Source organism: Leopardus geoffroyi, chromosome A3 (assembly GCF_018350155.1).
Source record: "Leopardus geoffroyi isolate Oge1 chromosome A3, O.geoffroyi_Oge1_pat1.0, whole genome shotgun sequence".
NCBI lineage: Eukaryota > Metazoa > Chordata > Mammalia > Carnivora > Felidae > Leopardus > Leopardus geoffroyi.
Window position 1 is genome coordinate 86,436,573 of NC_059336.1, and position 19,448 is coordinate 86,456,020.

Here is a 19,448-nt window from a genome sequence, read left to right on the forward strand (position 1 = left end):
ATTTCTATCTTTACTGTTTCCTGTCAATGTCCTCTACTGACTACTTAAATTACAAAATTGGGTAATTTCACCTTGTAAAACTTTTCCAGTGTTTTCCATGGGTTAAAAACGGTGGGTTCTTACACAGCCTTCTCAGCAAGGCAAGCCAACGTGCAAGCATGGCCTTCTCAGCAAGAATTCTTTCTCGGCTGTCGGCCCCAAACTCCCAACATTTCCACATCACCACCAAGCAATTAACTCAGTTCTGACGCTGTCTACACAGAGATAGCATCAGATTCCACAGGGACTAACCCCACTCCCGGTGCCAATTGCATGCCCAGGCTGTCATCCACACTTCCAACAAGACTGGCTATAAATCAGAGGTTCCCACGACCCCTTCCTTGGGTTTAATTGATTTGCTACAGCAGCTCACAGAATTCAGGAAACCCATATACTCGCTAGATAACTGGTTTATTAGAAAGGATATTAAAGGATATGAATCAATAGCCAGATGATGTGATACCTGTACATAGGGCAAGGTATGTAGGGAGGGGCACACAGCTGCCCTGCCCTGTCCGGACACACCGCTCTTGCTGTATCTCCGTGTGTTCGCCAACCTCGAAGATCTCCAAACCACATCCTTTTGTGTCTTATGGAGGCTTCACCGCATAGGCATGAGTAATTCACTAGCCATTTTGACTGATTCTGCCTCCAGCCCCTCTCTCCTCTCTGGAAATCAAGGGGTGGAACTGAAAGTTCCAGTCATCTAATCACATGACTGTTTCCCCTGGCAACAAGCCCCCATCCTTAGGTGACCCAGGGACTTTCCACGTCACCTCAATAACATAACAAAGGACATTTAACAAAAGAGATAAACTTTAGGACATTTCTCACTTAGGAAATTCCTGGAATTTTAGGAACTCTGTGCAAGAAACTGGACAACCAAATATGTATTTATTATAAATCACAGCACCACAGTATGCAAGGTATTTTTGCTCTTATCATTTCACTCAGAGTCATATCTGCAGGGCACATAGTTAGTGCTCCTTCCTATACCATGGTCCAAACAATAGACTTAAGTAGGTGGGTCCATGAATATAAAGAGATAAGAAGCTATTGAACCCATGTCGTGAATGTTTTCCCCTCCAGGGAGACAGAGAGCCACGAGGTTGTACAATTGATGTGGTTTGAAGTGGGGCTCAGGAGCCAATGGCCAAGAAATTCTTGAGACATCTTTAGTGTAAAAAGGGTGTTTTTATTACAGCACGGGGACAGGACCCATGGGCAGAAAGAGCTGCACTGGAATTGTGAGGAGTGACTGATTATATATGATCTTCTAACTTACGGAGGAGAGAGTGACGTTAGGGTCCCAGGAAATTGAGTCTATAGATTGCTGGAGATTGCTTTTTTCTTGTAAATCGTTAAGATAGTTCCAAGTTGATGGAGATTCATGTCCTGCAAAACTGTGATCTCTATCAGTTAACCATTTGTTTTTCCCTTTGTTCTTGGGGAGTCAGGAGTGCATGAGGAATGTCACACATATCCCACCCAAGGGGGGGTGTTGTGGTGTATTAGCTTGTGCTTTGTCCTCAGCTTGCCTTTTGCCGTCTCACACAATGGACCCAATGAAGCTACGAGATCTAAAGACTAAAGACTGTTTCTTACAGTGTGTGGACTTTTGCCACCTACACACAGATCATCTTTGATGATTGTTAAAAATGCATATTCCTGGGCCACAACTCCACCCGCTAAATCATAATCTCAGGTATTGACCTAAGAATCTGCATCTTTTAATGGGCTCTTCGGACATGTTAAAATTTGAGAGCTACTTTCCCAAGGCCGAATAGGAGACATTGTGTCTAAGGGAGACGCGGTAGTCTCTTTTTGCAAAATTGTGCTCTCCTGGGAAACAGTGATGACCAGGATACCAATCAGGTCCTTTAGGAGTTAGAGTTGTATGGCTTTAAGCCCCAAGTTCACATCACCTAATGGCACAAAATCTCAAACCATGAATGTAGAAAGCAATCCTGGACTGGTTAATTCCTAGGTACCTCACAGAAATAAATGCAGACCTTCTCTGAAGAAAGAAGCCCCTTCAACCCAGGCCTCAAAGAATTCCCAAAAGTAATTCTCCGAGGAACTCATGGCTAAAACGAAAAAGCACACAAAGAAACAAGGCACCAGGAGTGAACATCAGCAGAAACAACGGGCAATCCAGATATTGGAAATATCAGGTATAGACTTAAAAAGATAAGTCTGCATATCATATTTAAAGAAGTAAAAGACAAGGTTCAAAATAGCTTCAAGGGAGAGAAAATAGTGACCAAAGTTGAGAAATAACAAAAAGAATTTCTAAGCATATAGTTGAAATTCGAAAGTCAGTGGATTAACTATAATCAGGCACAAAGGACCCTTCTAGGGAGATAAGCAGAGTTATTTTGAAGGAAGTTTCCATTACCATTTTTATTCAAATTGTACTGGATGCCCCGGGCAGCAGAGTTAAGGCAATTTTTTTTTTTTTTTTTTTTAATGTGTAAGGATTAGTTGGGAAGAAACAAACCTGGTATTATTCATGGGTAAGAGAATAGTGCACATAGAAAATATCCACTAGAGTTAATAAATCAATTTAGCAAAGTTGCAGTGAACAAAAGTCAACATAGAGAATTTCATTGTATTTACTTTTTTTTTTTAATGTTTATTTTTGAAGGAGAGAGAGACAGAGTATGAGCGGGGGAGGGGCAGAAAAAGAGGGAGACACAGAATTGGAAGCAGGCGGGGTGGGGGGGCACCTGGGTGGCTCAGTCAGTTGAACCTCCGACTTCAGCTCAGGTCATGATCTCACTGTCCGTGAGTTCGAGCCCCGCATTGGGCTCTGTGCTGACAGCTCAGAGCCTGGGGCCTATTTCAGATTCTGTGTCTCCCTCTCTCTCGGCCCTTCCCCCACTCATGCGCGCGTGCTCTCTCTCTCTCTCTCAAAAATAAATAAACATTAAAAAAAAAAAAAAAAAAAAGAATTGGAAGCAGGCTCCAGGCTCTGAGCTGTCAGCACAGAGCCCGAGGCCAGGCTCAAACTCGTAAACTGTGAGATCACGACCTGAGCCAAAGTCAGATTCTCAACCCCTTGAGCCACCCAGGCGCCCCCATTGTATTCTCTATACCAGCAACGAATTGTTAGAAAATGTAAATTTTGTCTTTGTAAAAATATTTTTAAATACCATTTACAAGGACAACAAAAATTACTCGGAATAAATACAACAAAAGAGAATGCAAGTTCTCTGAATCCACTTGCTTGTGGCTACTGTAACAAGTTACCACAAATGTGAAGATTTAAAATAACAGAGATTTACTCTCTTAACAGTTCTGGAGACGGGAAGTCCAAACTCAGCATCACAGAGTTGAATTCAAGGTGTTGGTAGGGCCACATGCCCTCTGGAGACCCCAGAGCATCCATGTCTCGCCCCTTCAGTGGCTGGTGGCTGCATCGTTACAGTCGCTGCCCCTGCAGTCAAAATGCCTCACATCTTCTGCATCAATTCTTCCTCCCACTTAAAACGTCTTTACAAATTTGATTCTGTCATTTGCCTTTTTTTTTCTCACTTATGATAGCATGTCTGTGATTTGGGATTCTGAGCTTGTTTTTTGGAAAGTGCTTTGAGGCTTATATTGGAACTTCCCTGCTCCAGAAAAAGATTTGGGTTGGCTTCTGCCAGGTGCCTGGAGGCTCCATCAACTCAGGATCACTGTAAAATAACCTCTCAGGTTGAGGCTTTTTTAGGACAAACAGGTAGGGCAAATGTCTGCACAAAACCTGCATGATTCTAGCTGTGGTAAGGAATTCCCGTGGGAGATTTATCCCCGATCCACCACAACCAAGGCTGAGGCCTGCCCTTTCCCTTGTCCTAACCCTCTCTGACATATTTCCTGGGTTACTCTTTTGCCAAGAATGTTTTCCATTCTGCTGACTTCCCACCTTTCTCTAGACTGTGGCTTTGTCTCCTGCCCGCCATGGGCAGCCCACTGGAATTGAAAAGATCTAGCCTCCAGGAGAGGAACAGATGCCCCCACCCCCCCAGAATTGCCACCAGCTTCCATACTTGTCACTTCTCTTCCTAGTGCTTTCTTACCTTTTGCTTCTGAGAACTTTTTTCTTGATAAGAGATTGTTTTCTTCTGCATTCCCATCCAACATTAACTTCTCTACCCCAGTAATTTCCTGTTATCTAGTCTCACTATTGCCAGAAACTCCTGCTGCCACCTCTCTACATATATGGGCCTGCAGTTTATATACAAGAATAGAGAAGGAAGGGTCCCAACCTTAGCTACAAGAGAGAGAAGCAAAAAGTTCTGGCAGAGAGGCATCACTACCTGGGTGCTTGTGGAGGCCAAAGGAAACACAAAATGGGTAATGGAAGAGAAAATGTATTGGTATGTGTGTGTACACGTATGTATTTAAGTAAACTATGGACTCTTGACTAGTTGTACAAATGAGGGCTTAAGTAACAGTGCACGTTCTTTCCCTGATATGTATACGTTTATATAATTAATCAACTTGGCCCCTCCCCCTTCTAAGTATTCCACTTAAGACTATATGACTTTTATACTAAGGGGGATTGTGACTAAGGGAGAGAAACGGACAACACATAGAGAGAAATTTGTGAAATTTATCTCCTCTTCTTGGGAAGAGGGTGTGTCTTTATTTCAACAGGGATTCTTGCAACATATCAACCAGAATCATATCCTTTTTGATTCTCCTTGGAAATTTAAATATGGACACAAGGGTGAGTATAGATGCTGGGTAATCCCAAGGGTGAACTGCGCTGGACAATGTCTGTTGAGTATCTTGAGCCAGCCCACCCTTCTAAGTTCTCCTTTCTACTGTATACCTATCCACAGAGATCCAATTAGATTTCACCAATGAGAGCCACTTGCACACAATCTGGAACAGGAAAGTAGAAATAAGTATTCTCCAGTGGTAAACTGCAAACAGGTTAATGGGCATCAGACAGCTAATGTGGGATCTGCCAACAGCTTCCACGCATCTTTCTGGCAGTCACCCACCCTGGTGCCACAAGACCTTCCAACAGTTGTGGCTCCTTGCAATTCCTACACGGGCAGATTGCACAGGGGCCTCATTCCCCCTTCCCGAGGCCTCCTAATGGCTGTGTAAGCCCCAATTCCCCATATTAAATCCTTTCCCACTGGAAATGCCAGTCAGTAGTGATTTATGACTTCTTGACCAAACTCTAACTCAGCAAATAAAAGCACTGAAAGAAAATAAATTAAAATGCTATTTAGAGTGTAACTTAAGGTCAGCAAGTGGTTTATTAAGCAACTGCTATGGCAAAGTCATTGTGCTTAGGCAATGAGAAACACAAATATCGTGTAAGCAGAGCCCATGTGTCCACAGAACCTTCTCATATGGTGTGTGTGCCTAGTAGACCCACCAGGATGCTAGGCAGCTCAAGGTAAGAACAGAAAAGCAAGAGCTAGCTGTTACTTTCTGTGAAGGGTTATCCATTTAAATAATGATCCAAGTTTTGAAGCATCCTGTTTGGGCCTAAGTCAAGCCGTAACAGATTCTTTAATTTAAAAAATAACTTAGGGGAGCCTGGGTGGCTCAGTCGGTTAAGCGTCCAACTTCCGCTCAGGTCATGATCTCACAGTCCGTGAGTTTGAGCCCCGTGTCGGGCTCTGTGCTGACAGCTCAGACCCTGGAGCCTGCTTTGGATTCTGTGTCTCCCTCTCTCTCTGCCCCTCCCCTGCTCATGCTCTGTCTCTCTCTGTCTCAAAAATAAATTTAAAAAAATAAAATAAAAATAACTTAAAAATCAGCCTTGTCTTCTGATAGGATATCAACATTCTCCGAGCTGCCCTTCGTTAGTTTCAGCAATGTTGAGCCCAAAGGAACTGAGTGAGGACCAATAACAAAGGAACATCACCTTTTGGGAAGGCCAAGTTGAGGAGACCAATATGTCTACAAGTCAACTAGCTTTTGTCTGTTCTGGGGAACTCCAGACTCCGTGCTTTACTCCTGGAACCAGGCATTCGCACACAAATTTACACAAATAGGTCTCTGCTGAGAAAATAACTCAAAGTACTTAAGTTATTAATGTTGTATCAGTAAAATCAATTCTGCATTAAGAAGCCAGAGTATTTTTCCACTTCAAACATCAAAAAAAAAGAAAGAAAAACAAAAATCCCCACACACATACATACATGCAAAAACCGTACATATGAAGAAGTTTTAAAATTAATTTGTTTCTTTCAAAGAAACACTTTGAACTTTAGTAACAATACATGGGTCCAAGTTAATAACCAAGAACATAAGAGAAAAATCTTATAAGGATTTCCCACAGTTCCTAGGTTTCTACACAGCAGCAAAAGTAAATTCAATTTTGGGTTTACCTTTTATTCAAAGGATAAATACAAAATTAGGAAGCAAGAGATAGAATTCAAGGCAAATGTGCTCAACATTTCAAAATAATTCTACATACAAAGTATGGAGGCAAAAAGCCCCCATGAACCAAACTGGTTAACTACATTCAAGTCTAACAGGAACTTGAATTTACTGCTATTTCCCTTGGCCAGGGACTAAAAGCCTTGTCTCAGGTATTTTCCATCCCATTAGGGGCACTGTTTGAAGACCAAGCTTTCTAATGAGTCCATCCCACATTGCACTTGCCATAGTAGAACATCCGTGACTGATGCTGCCACACTGGCATCAGTGAGGACAACATGAAGACACGAGTGTCACCTGAAAGGGCTTGTTGGCAGAAACAAACTGTAGTGACCCTGATACATCTAGACCTTTGCAACCAGGATGTTATAGGACAACCCAAAACTAATGGGTATCAACCTTTGGGTCTCACATATTAAGAATGTATTAGGGGCACCTGGGTGGCTCAGTTGGTTACACATCCGACTCTGGATTTTGGCTCAGGTCATGATCTCATGGCCTGTCAGTTTGAACCCCATGTGGGGCTCCATACGGACAGCACAGAGCCTGCTTGAGATTCTCTCTCTCCCTCTCTCTGCCCCTCTCCCACTCACGTGCACCTTCTCACCCTCACTCTCTCTCTCAAAATAAATAAACATAAAAAAAAAAGAGAGAGAGAATATATTACTTAAGAAGTACGAGGTCATTTGCCTTCTACTTATAATAAATCCAGAATTCTCAATGAGTACTTCTATCACAGGCTTTGGGAAGTCTGGCAATTCTCCTAAGACCTCACCATATTTATCTCCATTCCAGAACATACAAAGCTGAGTGACAGAGGCAAAAATTAACTTCTAAAGATCCCCAAGGTATGCAATAGCTGTGAGTTCCAGGATATACCTTATTAGGCTCTATTTTTAAACTGCTGGATGCCTCTAAATCACTCTTTATACTGCAGAAATTAAAAGCATATGAAAACATGTCAAGAGCTTTCATCTTAATAAGTATAAACAGCCTTTTTAATCTTATACAAACCAAGGTAGACTGATAAGTGGGTGGAAGGAAATAACTACAATTCTATCCAAAAAGCATTTCTCTAATTGTTTACAAGCTCCATTTTTTATTCCATATTTTCAACTGCACATCCAGACTTCATTTTCAAAAATCTTTTGAAATACGAAAAGGTACATATGGCTACATAACAGCATTAGGAGAAATACATTTGAGAAAACACAATAAGTGAACCTTGGAATTTCAGCCAACGAATCACATTAATAATATGAAGTTCAAAAACATGGCCTTTCAATCTTAGAAATAATCTCTTGTACACATGCTAACCAAAAAAAAAGAACAATGAATTTTTCTGATTACACACATACTTCTGGGGAACAGATCAGCTGGTTAAATAACCTGTAACCTGGCAATCTGTCTGTATATTATTACAAGATTAGTTTATAGCTCCAGGATGTTTAAGCTAATAAAGTTCCTACACCATTTTTTTTTGAAAAGGAAGAACTATTTACGTACAGAGATCAGTGAGGGAGACTTAACCCTTACTTCTTTCCTCATCCAAAAAACTGAAAGAATTCCTTTTTCTTAAATGCCACTCCCAATGACAAACTGGCCTCTAAATTTTTAGGGAAATTACTTCTTGGGCTTTACTAAGTACTCGGTAAATACTTACTGATAGCCAATTGAGGTGAATTTAAAGATAACCATTTAATAAAAGTAAAGCTGGATTTTATGCCAAAACGTGGCCCATGGAAAAAGTGATCCGTGCTGTGTGGCAGCCCCAGGCTTTGCTGTAGAGCAACACGGAGACAGAGCTGAGAGACTGGGCTCAGTTCTATGGGAAGGCAAAACAGCACAGCTATTCATTCAAACCACCCTGGCAGAACTCTGTCTCCTGCAGAACACAGCGAGTGCTGTAAGCACCAGGGATAGAGATTTTAGCTTGCTGTTTATAAAACGATCCTGTAAAAGGAAGCTTTGTTCTATAATTAACAGATTGCCAGATACTTCAGAAACTTTAGATTTAGAGGACAGGCTGTCTTGCTACTTACTCATTTTAAATATCCTTCTTTTGCAACTATCACTTAAGCAAAGTGTCGATCACTGTATACACCAGAAATCCGCTAGAAACACATCCTTACAAAAAAATTCAAAACACTTGAGAAGGTACAGTATCTATGGAGTATGACATCAGAAAATATAGAGCCTTCGCTTTACCTAATGATTCTTTCTAAAACAATTGGCAAGTTGAAGTGGAGACATGTAACTTTTGATTACATTTATGCAATCATCTCTTCTTTTAAAAAGCAACAGTAACGGATTAACTTCTAGCATTAGAGAAGTTTACTAACAACTAAACACTGGCTACATTCTTAGTGCAATACAATCTTTAACACATCTACCAACATGTACACACTTCAAATATTGGCAAATTGCTTCAAAATGTAATTCTCGCTAAGTTTTGGTAACTTATTCACAGTTCACTGTTAGAGTTCTTGGACTTACAAGACATGAAGAAGAAATGACCAACTGGCTCAGGAAACTAAACATTCGTCTTAAAAGAACAGAAAACTGAAACAAAGCAAGGATTCTAAAATCTCCAGCTCACAAAAAGTATAACTTACACAAATATGAAAAGTTTTATTTAAGCGAAAACAAAATAGCCACAGAACATTTTAAAAAGCTAACAGGATCATTCCCACATTCATTCTGAGTACCGTAAGAAAGGTAATTCAAGAATTTCCTAAAATGTTCTCATTAGCCATTATTTATGGTAGATTCCACAATATTGATTATCAAGCTATTACAGACTTATAAGTTAATACACCACCATAACTTTACAGTCTTGCTAGTTAACTATGATGTTCATTTTAACCCTGGAAATGACTGGTTCAAAGCTAATGTTATCAGTCCTATTGGTTGTCATGTCATAGATCTGAAGATAAGGTTAAATTCATCAAGCTAGGGAAATACTGATGTTTTAACTATCCTTAAATATTGTGAGAAAAACTCATGTGTTAGTATTTCTGAACTTGAGGTTAAAAAAAGTAATCTGAAATATGTTTTCATGGATAAGACACTCTATCCGGTGGTCTGGTATACAAAATCCACTAAATTTGTGGATATAAGGCTAAAATATCTTCCTTTACCATTTCCTTCCATTTCTTTGGCCTTCACAAATTCTATGCGAGCTATGATTTCTTTTTCAATAAACACTTTCCAATGACATTGTGCTTTTAGAAAAATCACTTAAATTGTAATATACAATAAATAGTTAACATTAGTCTTTCCCTTTTAGTGCTACAGTATATCCTAATTTTTTTAAGATAAAACACTGACTCCAAAAGACTTCTTAAAATGTTTGTTAAAGCAAACACTTCAGCTGGTCTTCCTTCTTTGAAGGTTTTAATATAAATAAGTGCCAAATGAACATCACCAAGGAGCTTTAAGGGGGGGGGGGGGGGCCGGGGGCTCCTTTCCCCCTGTCCTCATTATTAGCTTAGGCCAAGAGACCTGTATTCAGAAGGATAAGACACTACCATCTTAAAAACAACTTTCCACAAAACGTAAGACAGAAAATCTGTGTTAGCTCTCTTAACCCCCAGCCCCATCTGCACTCCACCCTGTGTCATCTCCCCTTGAGTGCTATCTATGTTTGCTTGCTTTTTACCTGCATTTCGCCTTTGCTGTTCCTTGGAGTACCACAGATATATGGTCTAACCAGCCCGTGATAATAGCTAACTCTACAAAATGCATTTAATAACCTCTTTTGAACATAATATGCCCCTAAACTTGGACCACTGTCTAAGTGAACAAATCTGCTAACAACATTTAACAACCCAGCTCACCTCCATTTTTCCACTCTCTCACCCTGTGCCTTGCAATCATCTTAATCTTCACCGGTGATAAAACGGCCTGGTGACAAGCAGACTTTACTTTAAACAAGATATCCTTTTCAGTTTCTTGCACACTGACTTGCCCGTAATAGGATGCTGACACATAGCAAACTAAAAACAGTTAACATTAATTTTCCTCTTATCATTTATATCTATGGCATAGGTAATTTAAAAGAGATAGAAAAGCTGACTGCAGAGTAACAATCATTTACTGGGCCACGTGTTAGAGGTTACGCATGACCCCAGCCTAAAAAGGGCTCATGGCTGAGTTAAGAAACTCTAAGTTACATATGAATGAATTTAAACTTTAAATGTACTACAAGAAAGAACTTTTTATATAAAGGACTCCTTTTGTAGAATATCTTTCTTGAAAAATCAGGTTTTCTTATCCTAGATTACATTGGTTTTAATTGGGCATGTGTACTTGTTAGTGATTTGCCTCATTACAGTATTTTTTGTGTTCATAATTAATGTGTAAAAGCATTTAAAAATCACTACATTAAATAAAATAAGAAGCAAGAAGGGATGAAGAGAAACCGTGTTTATTTGGAAAATACCACTTCTTTGTTCTTTAATATCAGCTTTTGATATTCAATTCAGAACATATCCTAGCTTGAAGTGTGTGTGTGTGTGTGTGTGTGTGTGTGTGTGTGTGTGTGTGTGTAAGAGAGAGACAGACAGACAGCCATAGAAGAGAAAAACAGAGAAACTGAAAACTAATGATTGATTTCACATATTTGTTCACTTAGGATGCTGATTCAAACTTTTTAGGCCATTAGGAAATGCCAAACCCATACAAATCAGAAACATAAAATGCATAATTTAACAAACAGAAGAAATGACTCTAAACATATACTAAAATTAGCAAGCCTAAACAAAATAATCTCAGAAACATTTAAAATACATAGATATAGCCATAGTAGCTATATATAAGATGTAAATAGTAACCTTACTTTATTTTTAGAAACAATCAGGTTTCTAGTCTCCGTCTATGACAGTCCTTCCAAAGTACCTCAAAATATGCAAAGTATTTTTTCTAACCCTAATACACAAGCGGAACTCTGTGCTGCACTTGCAGCAATTGCTTTTAGAACATCTTAACCTCATCAAGAAATTCAAACACAGAAAAAAGAAAAAGGCTGAACTTACTTAAATAATTATGCTAAGTATCTTCACAATTTAAAAGTGAAAACTTTAAAAAGAGAAGGACTTCACCAAAACACAGACACGCTGCCCTATAACCCCCAAGATTTGGCAAAAAAAACCCCATGGGGAAATTATTACTCAAGACATTTTGGGTGTCAAACCAATATTCTACTCTATTTTAATCTAAATTGTTAATTTCCATTTCCGATGTAAACCAGCTGAAGGCACCTCAATTTCACTTTATTTATTCATATCTTCTTCATTCCTAAATATATTTCAGGAGTAAAACACAGATAATAGAGAAAAATACCTAGGAAGTAACATTATATTTGATGCAATCCTTCACTAGTCTCAGTGTAAAGCATATGGCTTTCTCGAAGCCTAGCCCAGCATACACACTTAGAGTCAAGTGATTAGTCAAAAAACTTGCAAATCTTCCAAACTACAGAGAACTTCCACCTGGCGCAAAGGTACTAGTTTATGCAACAAGGCAGTAAAAAGCTAAAATTCACTACAAGACAATTTTCCTCAGGGCAAAATTAAAGAGAAATCTACATATATCAGTACTGATTTAATCTCAGACATTTGGTAACAACTTTGTGTGGTAATTTCAAAGAATAAGATAAACTAAGTCATTCAGCAGTCATTAAACAAAACAAAACAAAAAAACTACAGATATTAGAAAATAGAAACCAGTTTTAGAAAATGGAAAAACCAGGAGGACGACACCCCATCTGTATGTCCCCCATCTTCACACTGAAAACCATGTTGTCAGTTGTCTAAAGCAGCTCAAATTTAAAAGTTTGTGCTATGAGATTGTGCAAATAACTTGCTGTTAAGAACTGGAGAAAAACCAATGCACTACACTCTAGCTTCCTAAGTGAACTCAACTTCCACCTAACAAGCAACAGGTCTGAGAGACTCAGGTTAATGTAACTTACATAGAAATCCCACCAAGAAATTCCACCAAGAAAAGCTTTCACTTTTTAAGTTCTACAGTTTGATTTAAAACCAAAACACAAACTTCAAAACAAATCACAGCATCTTCTCTTTACACGTAAACTTAGCAAGACCTTAATTAAATGTCCAAGTATTAGCATACATTGCTGCTGGCTTCAGATATCCAATTAAATGTACTACACTTTCTTTGAGCTGAATGAATAGAAGCTCGGTAAAACAAAGGCCAATTATTCTAAAAACACACAGTCCTCCCAGGCTGAAGTGGAGGACCCAGAAATCCAACATCCAGCATCCTTTAAAGAAAATGAGAGCTAAATCTCTTTGTGAACAATTCCAATATAAATTCCATTATTTAAACTCCCCCACAAATTACTGGAAAAATATGAGGTAATTTCACAAAAATCACAAATTGAGTGGAGTAATTATAACCGATATATAAATAAGGATTTACTAAAAAAGGCTTTGAGGGGTGCTACTTTAAATCAAGGTGTTAAATACAAAAGGTGTCTTGTGTTGCTCAATCGCCCAGAGTTGCAGATGCTCCTTATTCTACAGTTACAGATTTGGCAAGGTTCCGGGGGAAATCAACCTGCAAAAAAAAAGAGCGATATTTGAATATTGTATAGACTGGGGGGAGAGGAGCAGTTACTCTAAGCAAATTATTTTTGTATATAAAACCAGAAAACAACATGTTCATTAACCATGTTAGTTACACACTACAAAGAACTAAAATGGGAAAATACAATCAAATAATGTATCTCAAAAGTCTTGAAAAGAGGAAAAAGGATCCTAAAGGAGCAGGTTCGGCACACGAAGTGCTCCTATGGTCCTCCATAAAGGTGGCAGCCCTCTCAGGGGACACTGGAAGCGTGGAAGAGTGGGATGTTCGATTGTCAGAGTGACTGCGAGGCCAGGAATGCTAGGTCCTGTGGTGCGTGGGGGCGTCCCAAACAAGAACTGCCAAGAGCTACCCCAAAAGAAACAGGAAACACAGAGGTGTTCCCCAAGGAGGTCATCTCTAATTTCGGAGTTAGGGTCCAAGGTTCCTTCAGGTTCTATATGTAAGAAAAGGTTATGATGTAACTTACAAATCGGGCCATGCCGCTGTAACAGGTGACAGATAAATATCTGAAGGATTTCTCAAATGCTATTCCTAAAAATTTTAAAGGAAAACTCTGAAAGTGAACTGGCTAAAAAAAAAAAAAAAAGTCCAAGATTTCTGCAGGGGCCCATCACGTACATCATAGCCTCTCAGCACAGCAAGGTGGAAAGCCAGCAACTGTAAGGGGATCACACTGAGAATGCCCTGCAAGCAGTCCACGGAGTGGGGCACCTTGATTGTTCTGTTTGTGTTCTTAATGGTCTCGGTATCTTCCTTATCACATATCACCACTGGGCGTCCCTGGGAAAGAAACACACACACACACACACACACAGATGCACCATCACTGGTAAGCAAAGGCAGGGCTGTTGCACGTGAATGTGCAAATTTTGCACTGCACATCTGCATGTGGCCTCACTGACTCACAATCCCACGTGGTAAATCAGATTGATCTCACTTATAGCCAAGGAAACGGAAACTTTGTGGGATTCAGTAATGGGTTTAAACTCACAGAAACGAGAAATACCCGGCTCAGTACTTGAACCAAGTCGGCCTGCCCTCAAAGCTCCACTTCATGACCACTACATTGTGCCCAGACAGTAATATCTTTGAGGCTTTATATAAAAGCCAAATGATCTGAAGGAAACTGTTAAGCACAGCACCTGTAATATTAATGTAAAACCTAGTTCCTCCTGAAATATACTTTTAAGAATATTAACTTAAGAGGGAACAGCATACACTAATAAATAGGACAAGATCTGGAGACTAGACCTCAGTTTTGGTCTTGGCTCTGCTTATTATGAGATCTAGGAGCCGGGTCCCGTCAAAACTCTTCAGCATCTCCAATTCTTCACATGTAAATTTAAACATGTTTTCTAAGCCTCCTACCGGGCACTGGATTATCACTTTAAATGTCATAAAATTCAAATAAGCTTTAGTGAACCAACTCTTAGAGAACCCCAGGTCCCCTCACAGCAGCCCCTAACTTACCTGCCTTGCAACCACCTGCTGAAGAGCATTCTGACACTTGGCGTAAGTGTGATCTCTCATGATAATCATGATGACAGGCATCAACTTATCCACCAAAGCCAGAGGGCCATGTTTCAATTCACCAGCAAGGATGCCTTCAGAGTGCATATAAGTGATTTCTTTGATTTTCTAACAGGAAAGAACTAGATTAGTCTTCAGTCTGTTTTTCAAAAACCCATTCTTAAGTAAGTATTACATAAAACATCTGGTGTCTGAAGTCACTATTTATCCAGAAGTATTAAAGGACCACTGACCTGTAAATACAGGTTAATAGATCATTATTTCTAAACTCTCAACAAGTAACTACAAGTTTTAAAACCACAAAAAATTTTGAAGATTTTAGGTGACCATGAATATATTCATATTACTCGGCGGCTGTTCTCTACTTGCCTCATGCTTGACCTCAATTAAATCTCACACCTAGAAAAAATTCAATCTTTCATTTATTCATATTTGGACAACAAATTAACCAAGTTACTTGCTAAACCCAAATTACCACACTAAAATGTACTTTTCTTGATTTTCACTTTTGAATTAAGTATTCTGTTACCCTTTCTCAAGATAACAAATCAGAGCACATAAAAACAAAGGCATTTTCAAAAGTTCCACCTATTTCATTCCATTTAAAAATTATGGCTACGTGCCAGGTCCTCATGTCCAACAGACTGAAATTACAAGTGAGAAGACTTACTAGTGCGCCTTCAAGACAAGTAGCATAATGATAGCCACGTCCCATTATCAAGACTGACTTCTGATGATAAAGTTCCGTTGCCAGTTTCTGAATTTCATCATCCATGCTCAATACTTCCTTGATCAAATCTGTTAAGAATATTAACAAAGTCTATGAAAAAAGGACAATAAACTGAACTGATATAGTAACAATAATATACTGACAGCAACCAACAAAAGACCAGTGCTTCTATCTTCTGTGATCTCAGTGAGGGATTTTTAAATACTAGACAAAAAAGATCTTTTTGACTAAATAGCTATAAACCACAGCGTCAAGGACAAGAAGAGAACTTCGCCCGTTAGCTACTTCCTCGGACAACAAAAATGTACTGTGTGAGGATCTTCGTACCAGGCAGCCGCTTCAATCCAAGCATGATCTCTTTGCGTCTCTCTTGCATGGAGATCCTGTCATCACACATCATGAGGGCAAACATCACAAGGGACACAAACTGGCTGGTGTAAGCCTGGAACAACGCGAAAAAGCACAATTAGCTGCAGTTGCATGTTAAGAACTTGGAATTTTTAATGTAAAACGATGAAAATAAAGACTTTCCTCCCATTAGTTTTACAAATATGTATTGCCCATTTTTTAAAATAGCATTAGTAACAGCGAACTGAACCAGTACTTGAGAAATCTATCACTATTCTCCCTCTCTGAATTTGAACAAATGACCTAACTTTTATTTCCAAAGACAAAAACAGAAGTTCCTTCTAATGCACTAGAAAGGAAAAGCGAGCAGAGAGTAACTCTGCACATGCACGACCAATTTAAGTTTTTGATAGAAGTCAAAAGCAAGGCACTCACTGAAGAATCCCTGAGGTACTTACATTGGTTTGGTTGGATTTTTAAAAAATTGTTCTTTGAGGGGTGCCTGGGTGGCTCAGTCAGTTAAGTGTCTGACTTCAGCTCAGGTCATGATCTCGCCATCCGTAAGTTTGAACCCCGCATCGGGCTCTCTGCTGATAGCTCAAAGCCTGCAGCCTGCTTGAGATTCTGTCTGCCTCTCTCTCTGACCCTCCCCTGTTCATTCTCTCACTCTCTCTCTCTCTCAAAAATGAACATTAAAATTTTTGTTAAATAATAATAAGTAAAATAAAAATTGTTCTTGGATTTTTTAACCTTTGCCAATATACTTGTTGCTCACTGCCACCTTCCCCCATCCCCATCCCTAGTTTGGCTAAAAAAAATTTTTAGCTTCAATTGTAGAAAGGTAAGTAGAAATAAGAATAATCCTCAATCTTAGAAATAATTACATTTTAATAATGGTATTAATAACATTTGTGAATATTGCCTTCTAATCTTCACTGCCTTTCTTTTCTTTAAATGGTTAAGAAACTTCTCTCTCAAAAATAAACATTAAAAAATTTTTTTAAAAAGGGGGGGCACCTGAGTGGCTCAGTCACTTAGGTGTCTGGCTTCAGCTCATGTCATGATCTGGAGGTCTGTGGGTTCAAGCCCCGCCTCGGACTCTGCTGACAACTCACAGCTCAGAGTCTGGAGCCTGCTTCAGATTCTGTGTCTCCCTCTCTCTGCCCCTCCCCTGCTTCCTCTCTGTCTCTCTCAAAAATAAATAAATATTAAAAAAAAATTTTTTTTTTTAATTTTTTTTTTTTTAACGTTTATTTATTTTTGGGACAGAGAGAGACAGAGCATGAACGGGGGAGGGACAGAGAGAGAGTGGGAGACACAGAATCGGAAACAGGCTCCAGGCTCTGAGCCATCAGCCCAGAGCCTGACGCGGGGCTCGAACTCACGGACCGCGAGATCGTGACCTGGCTGAAGTCGGACGCTTAACCGACTGCGCCACCCAGGCGCCCCAATATTTAAAAAATTTTAAAATAAATAGTTAAACTTAATTAGTAGGTATAATTTTATAACTTGCTCTTATTCTCCATTAAATCACAAGCACTTTCCCAAGGAAGAGTGCCTTCTTTCTTGTTTACTACCGTGTGAGGCACAGTTTTGAAACTTGAGCAGCTTTCCATCTCTTTAGGCCTCAGATGGCCCACCTGTCAAAGGGACATTTATTTTCAACGTTATCATGAGAATGAAATGAGACCAGTGTAAAGCACTCGGCATAATAGCTGACACACAGGCTCAAAACAAACTTTTACTCATAATAGTTTGAACTAAAACACATTTATTTTCCTAGGCTATAAAAATGGTGAATGTTTAAAACCTGCAGTCAACTATGGGGCACCTGGGTGGCTCAGTTAGTTAAGCATCCAACTCTTGATTTTGACTCAGGTCATGATCTCACAGTCCACAGGATTGAGCCCTGCATCAGGGGCTCTGTGCTCAAAACTAACTAACTAACTAACTGAATGAATGAATGAATGAATGAATGAACGAATAAATAAATAAATAAAGCTTTCTGTCAACTACCAAGACTATTTTCATTCCCATTAGCTGTATGAGAATGTGAGAGATGCATAGATGCGTATGTTTACCATTTGCCTGCTAGGTAATGGCCTCTCAATACTACTTTATCACAAATATCCTGAATCTGACAAGTTAAGATTGTTTTCATGTTCATTGGCCATTTATGTTTTCTCTTTGAAGACTTAACTTCATTGTTCTTGTTTCTGCACTTGGGGTGTGGGAGTTCTGTTTTGTTTTTTTTTTAGTTGGTCTTAAGGTCTTTATTGTTATGTTTCAAACACTTTTTTCCCAGTTTGGGGTAAACCTTTTTTTATAATGGTGTTTATTAACTTAGAAGTTTTATTTTTTTAAACTTTTAAGTAGTACTGTTAGGCTTAGTCCTTCCATTCCAGCATCAGTTAAGTACTATTAATTTTCTTAATTCTGTTGTTTTCGTTGTCCCTTTTATTTAATTTTTTTTCTTTTCAGTCCATCTGAAATTTATTTTAGTGCAAGGTGTTAACTTGTGTTTTATTACAAATAGCCAATTTTCCCTCCATTTCAGCCCACCCTTCTCTACTGGCTCATGACATTTCCTGTAGCCTCAGTTCTCACAGCATACTACAGTTATGTTGCAGAACTACTAATTCTGTCCCACAGATCCGTCCGTTGTTTACAAAACAATCTTCCCATCCAGAAACACAGCGTTTCCATCAATTTGTGCTAAAAATTTAAAAGTCTGTAAAGTTACAGTTTTCATCTACTCAATAAGTATTTATTAGGGAGCATCTTAGACACTGCTTGGTAGAGTTGTAAGTATTTTTATAGCTATTGAAAACAGAATCCCTCCTCCACACACACCCCTCATATCTTTTCTAAGTAGCCACTGTCAATTTATAGGAAAATATCTTGTATATATTTTATATAAAGCACTTTGTATGAATTCTTCTTCATTCTAAGAAATCTTTTACTTGGTATTCTTAAGCTCTGCAGGTAGTCTGTCCTGTCGATTGCAAATAAGGAGAACCTTGTTTCATTCATTTTTCTCTATTATTTGTCTCCTGCTATTTTGGGTTTCCTTTTTCTTTTTTAGTAAAGCATTTAATGCTATGAAGTTACTTCTAATGATCTTTTTGGCCGCACTTTCTAAATTTTGAACCATGTTTGTTCATTGTCATTATTTTTGCATGAAGTCTTTTTAATAGCAGTTTTGAGACCTTTTTAACTCACCAGTCATTTAGAGAAACTATATTTTATATTTCAGGCATTTGAGGTTCTTATTTATTTATTTACTTTGAAAGAGAGACAGAGACAGAGAGAGAGACAGAGCACGCACACATGAGGGAGAAGGACAGAGGGAATCTTTTTTTTTTAATGTTTATTTTTGAGAGAGAGAGCAAGCAAGCAAGGGAGGGGCAGAGACAGAGGGAGACAGAAGATCCAAAGTGGGCTCTGAGTTGACGGCAGAGAGTCTGATGCAGTGCTTGAACTCACGAACCGTGAAATCATGACCTGAGCTGAAGTCAGACGCTTAATTGACTGAGCCACCCAGGAGCCTCAGGAGAGAGAGAATCTTAAGCAGGCTCCACAAGGATCCTAGTACGGGACTCTATCCCACAATCCTGGAATCATGACCTGAGCCAAAATCAAGAGTCGGACACTCAACCAACTGAGCCACCCAAGTGCCCCCTTATATTTTATTATTAAATCACTAGGAATATTGTGGTGTGGTCAGCTACAGTGCTATATATAATTTTAACATTAAGAAATTTATTCTAATTTTTTTTTTTTTTTTTTT

At 39.0% G+C, this 19,448-nt stretch overlaps 1 protein-coding gene and 1 long non-coding RNA gene across 3 annotated transcripts in view; one reads left to right on the forward strand and one right to left on the reverse strand.

Annotated features, from left to right (window-relative positions):
- The first annotated feature begins 1,354 nt into the window (after nt 1–1,354).
- On the forward strand, nt 1,355–11,094 carry LOC123580903. Its single transcript, XR_006703523.1, has 3 exons — nt 1,355–2,700; nt 3,755–3,763; nt 10,992–11,094. It is a non-coding gene; the product is annotated as an uncharacterized LOC123580903 (long non-coding RNA).
- GFPT1 (glutamine--fructose-6-phosphate transaminase 1) overlaps nt 7,515–19,448 on the reverse strand; it is a 57,728-nt gene continuing 45,794 nt past the window's right edge. For both annotated transcript variants that reach the window (XM_045446320.1, XM_045446319.1), the window contains 5 exons: nt 15,638–15,752; nt 15,251–15,378; nt 14,521–14,688; nt 13,669–13,830; nt 7,515–13,017 (listed from right to left, as the gene is read on the reverse strand). In XM_045446320.1, the coding sequence (XP_045302276.1) occupies nt 12,973–13,017; nt 13,669–13,830; nt 14,521–14,688; nt 15,251–15,378; nt 15,638–15,752 (618 nt within the window). In that variant the 3' untranslated portion in view covers nt 7,515–12,972. The remainder of the gene's footprint in view (nt 13,018–13,668; nt 13,831–14,520; nt 14,689–15,250; nt 15,379–15,637; nt 15,753–19,448) is intronic.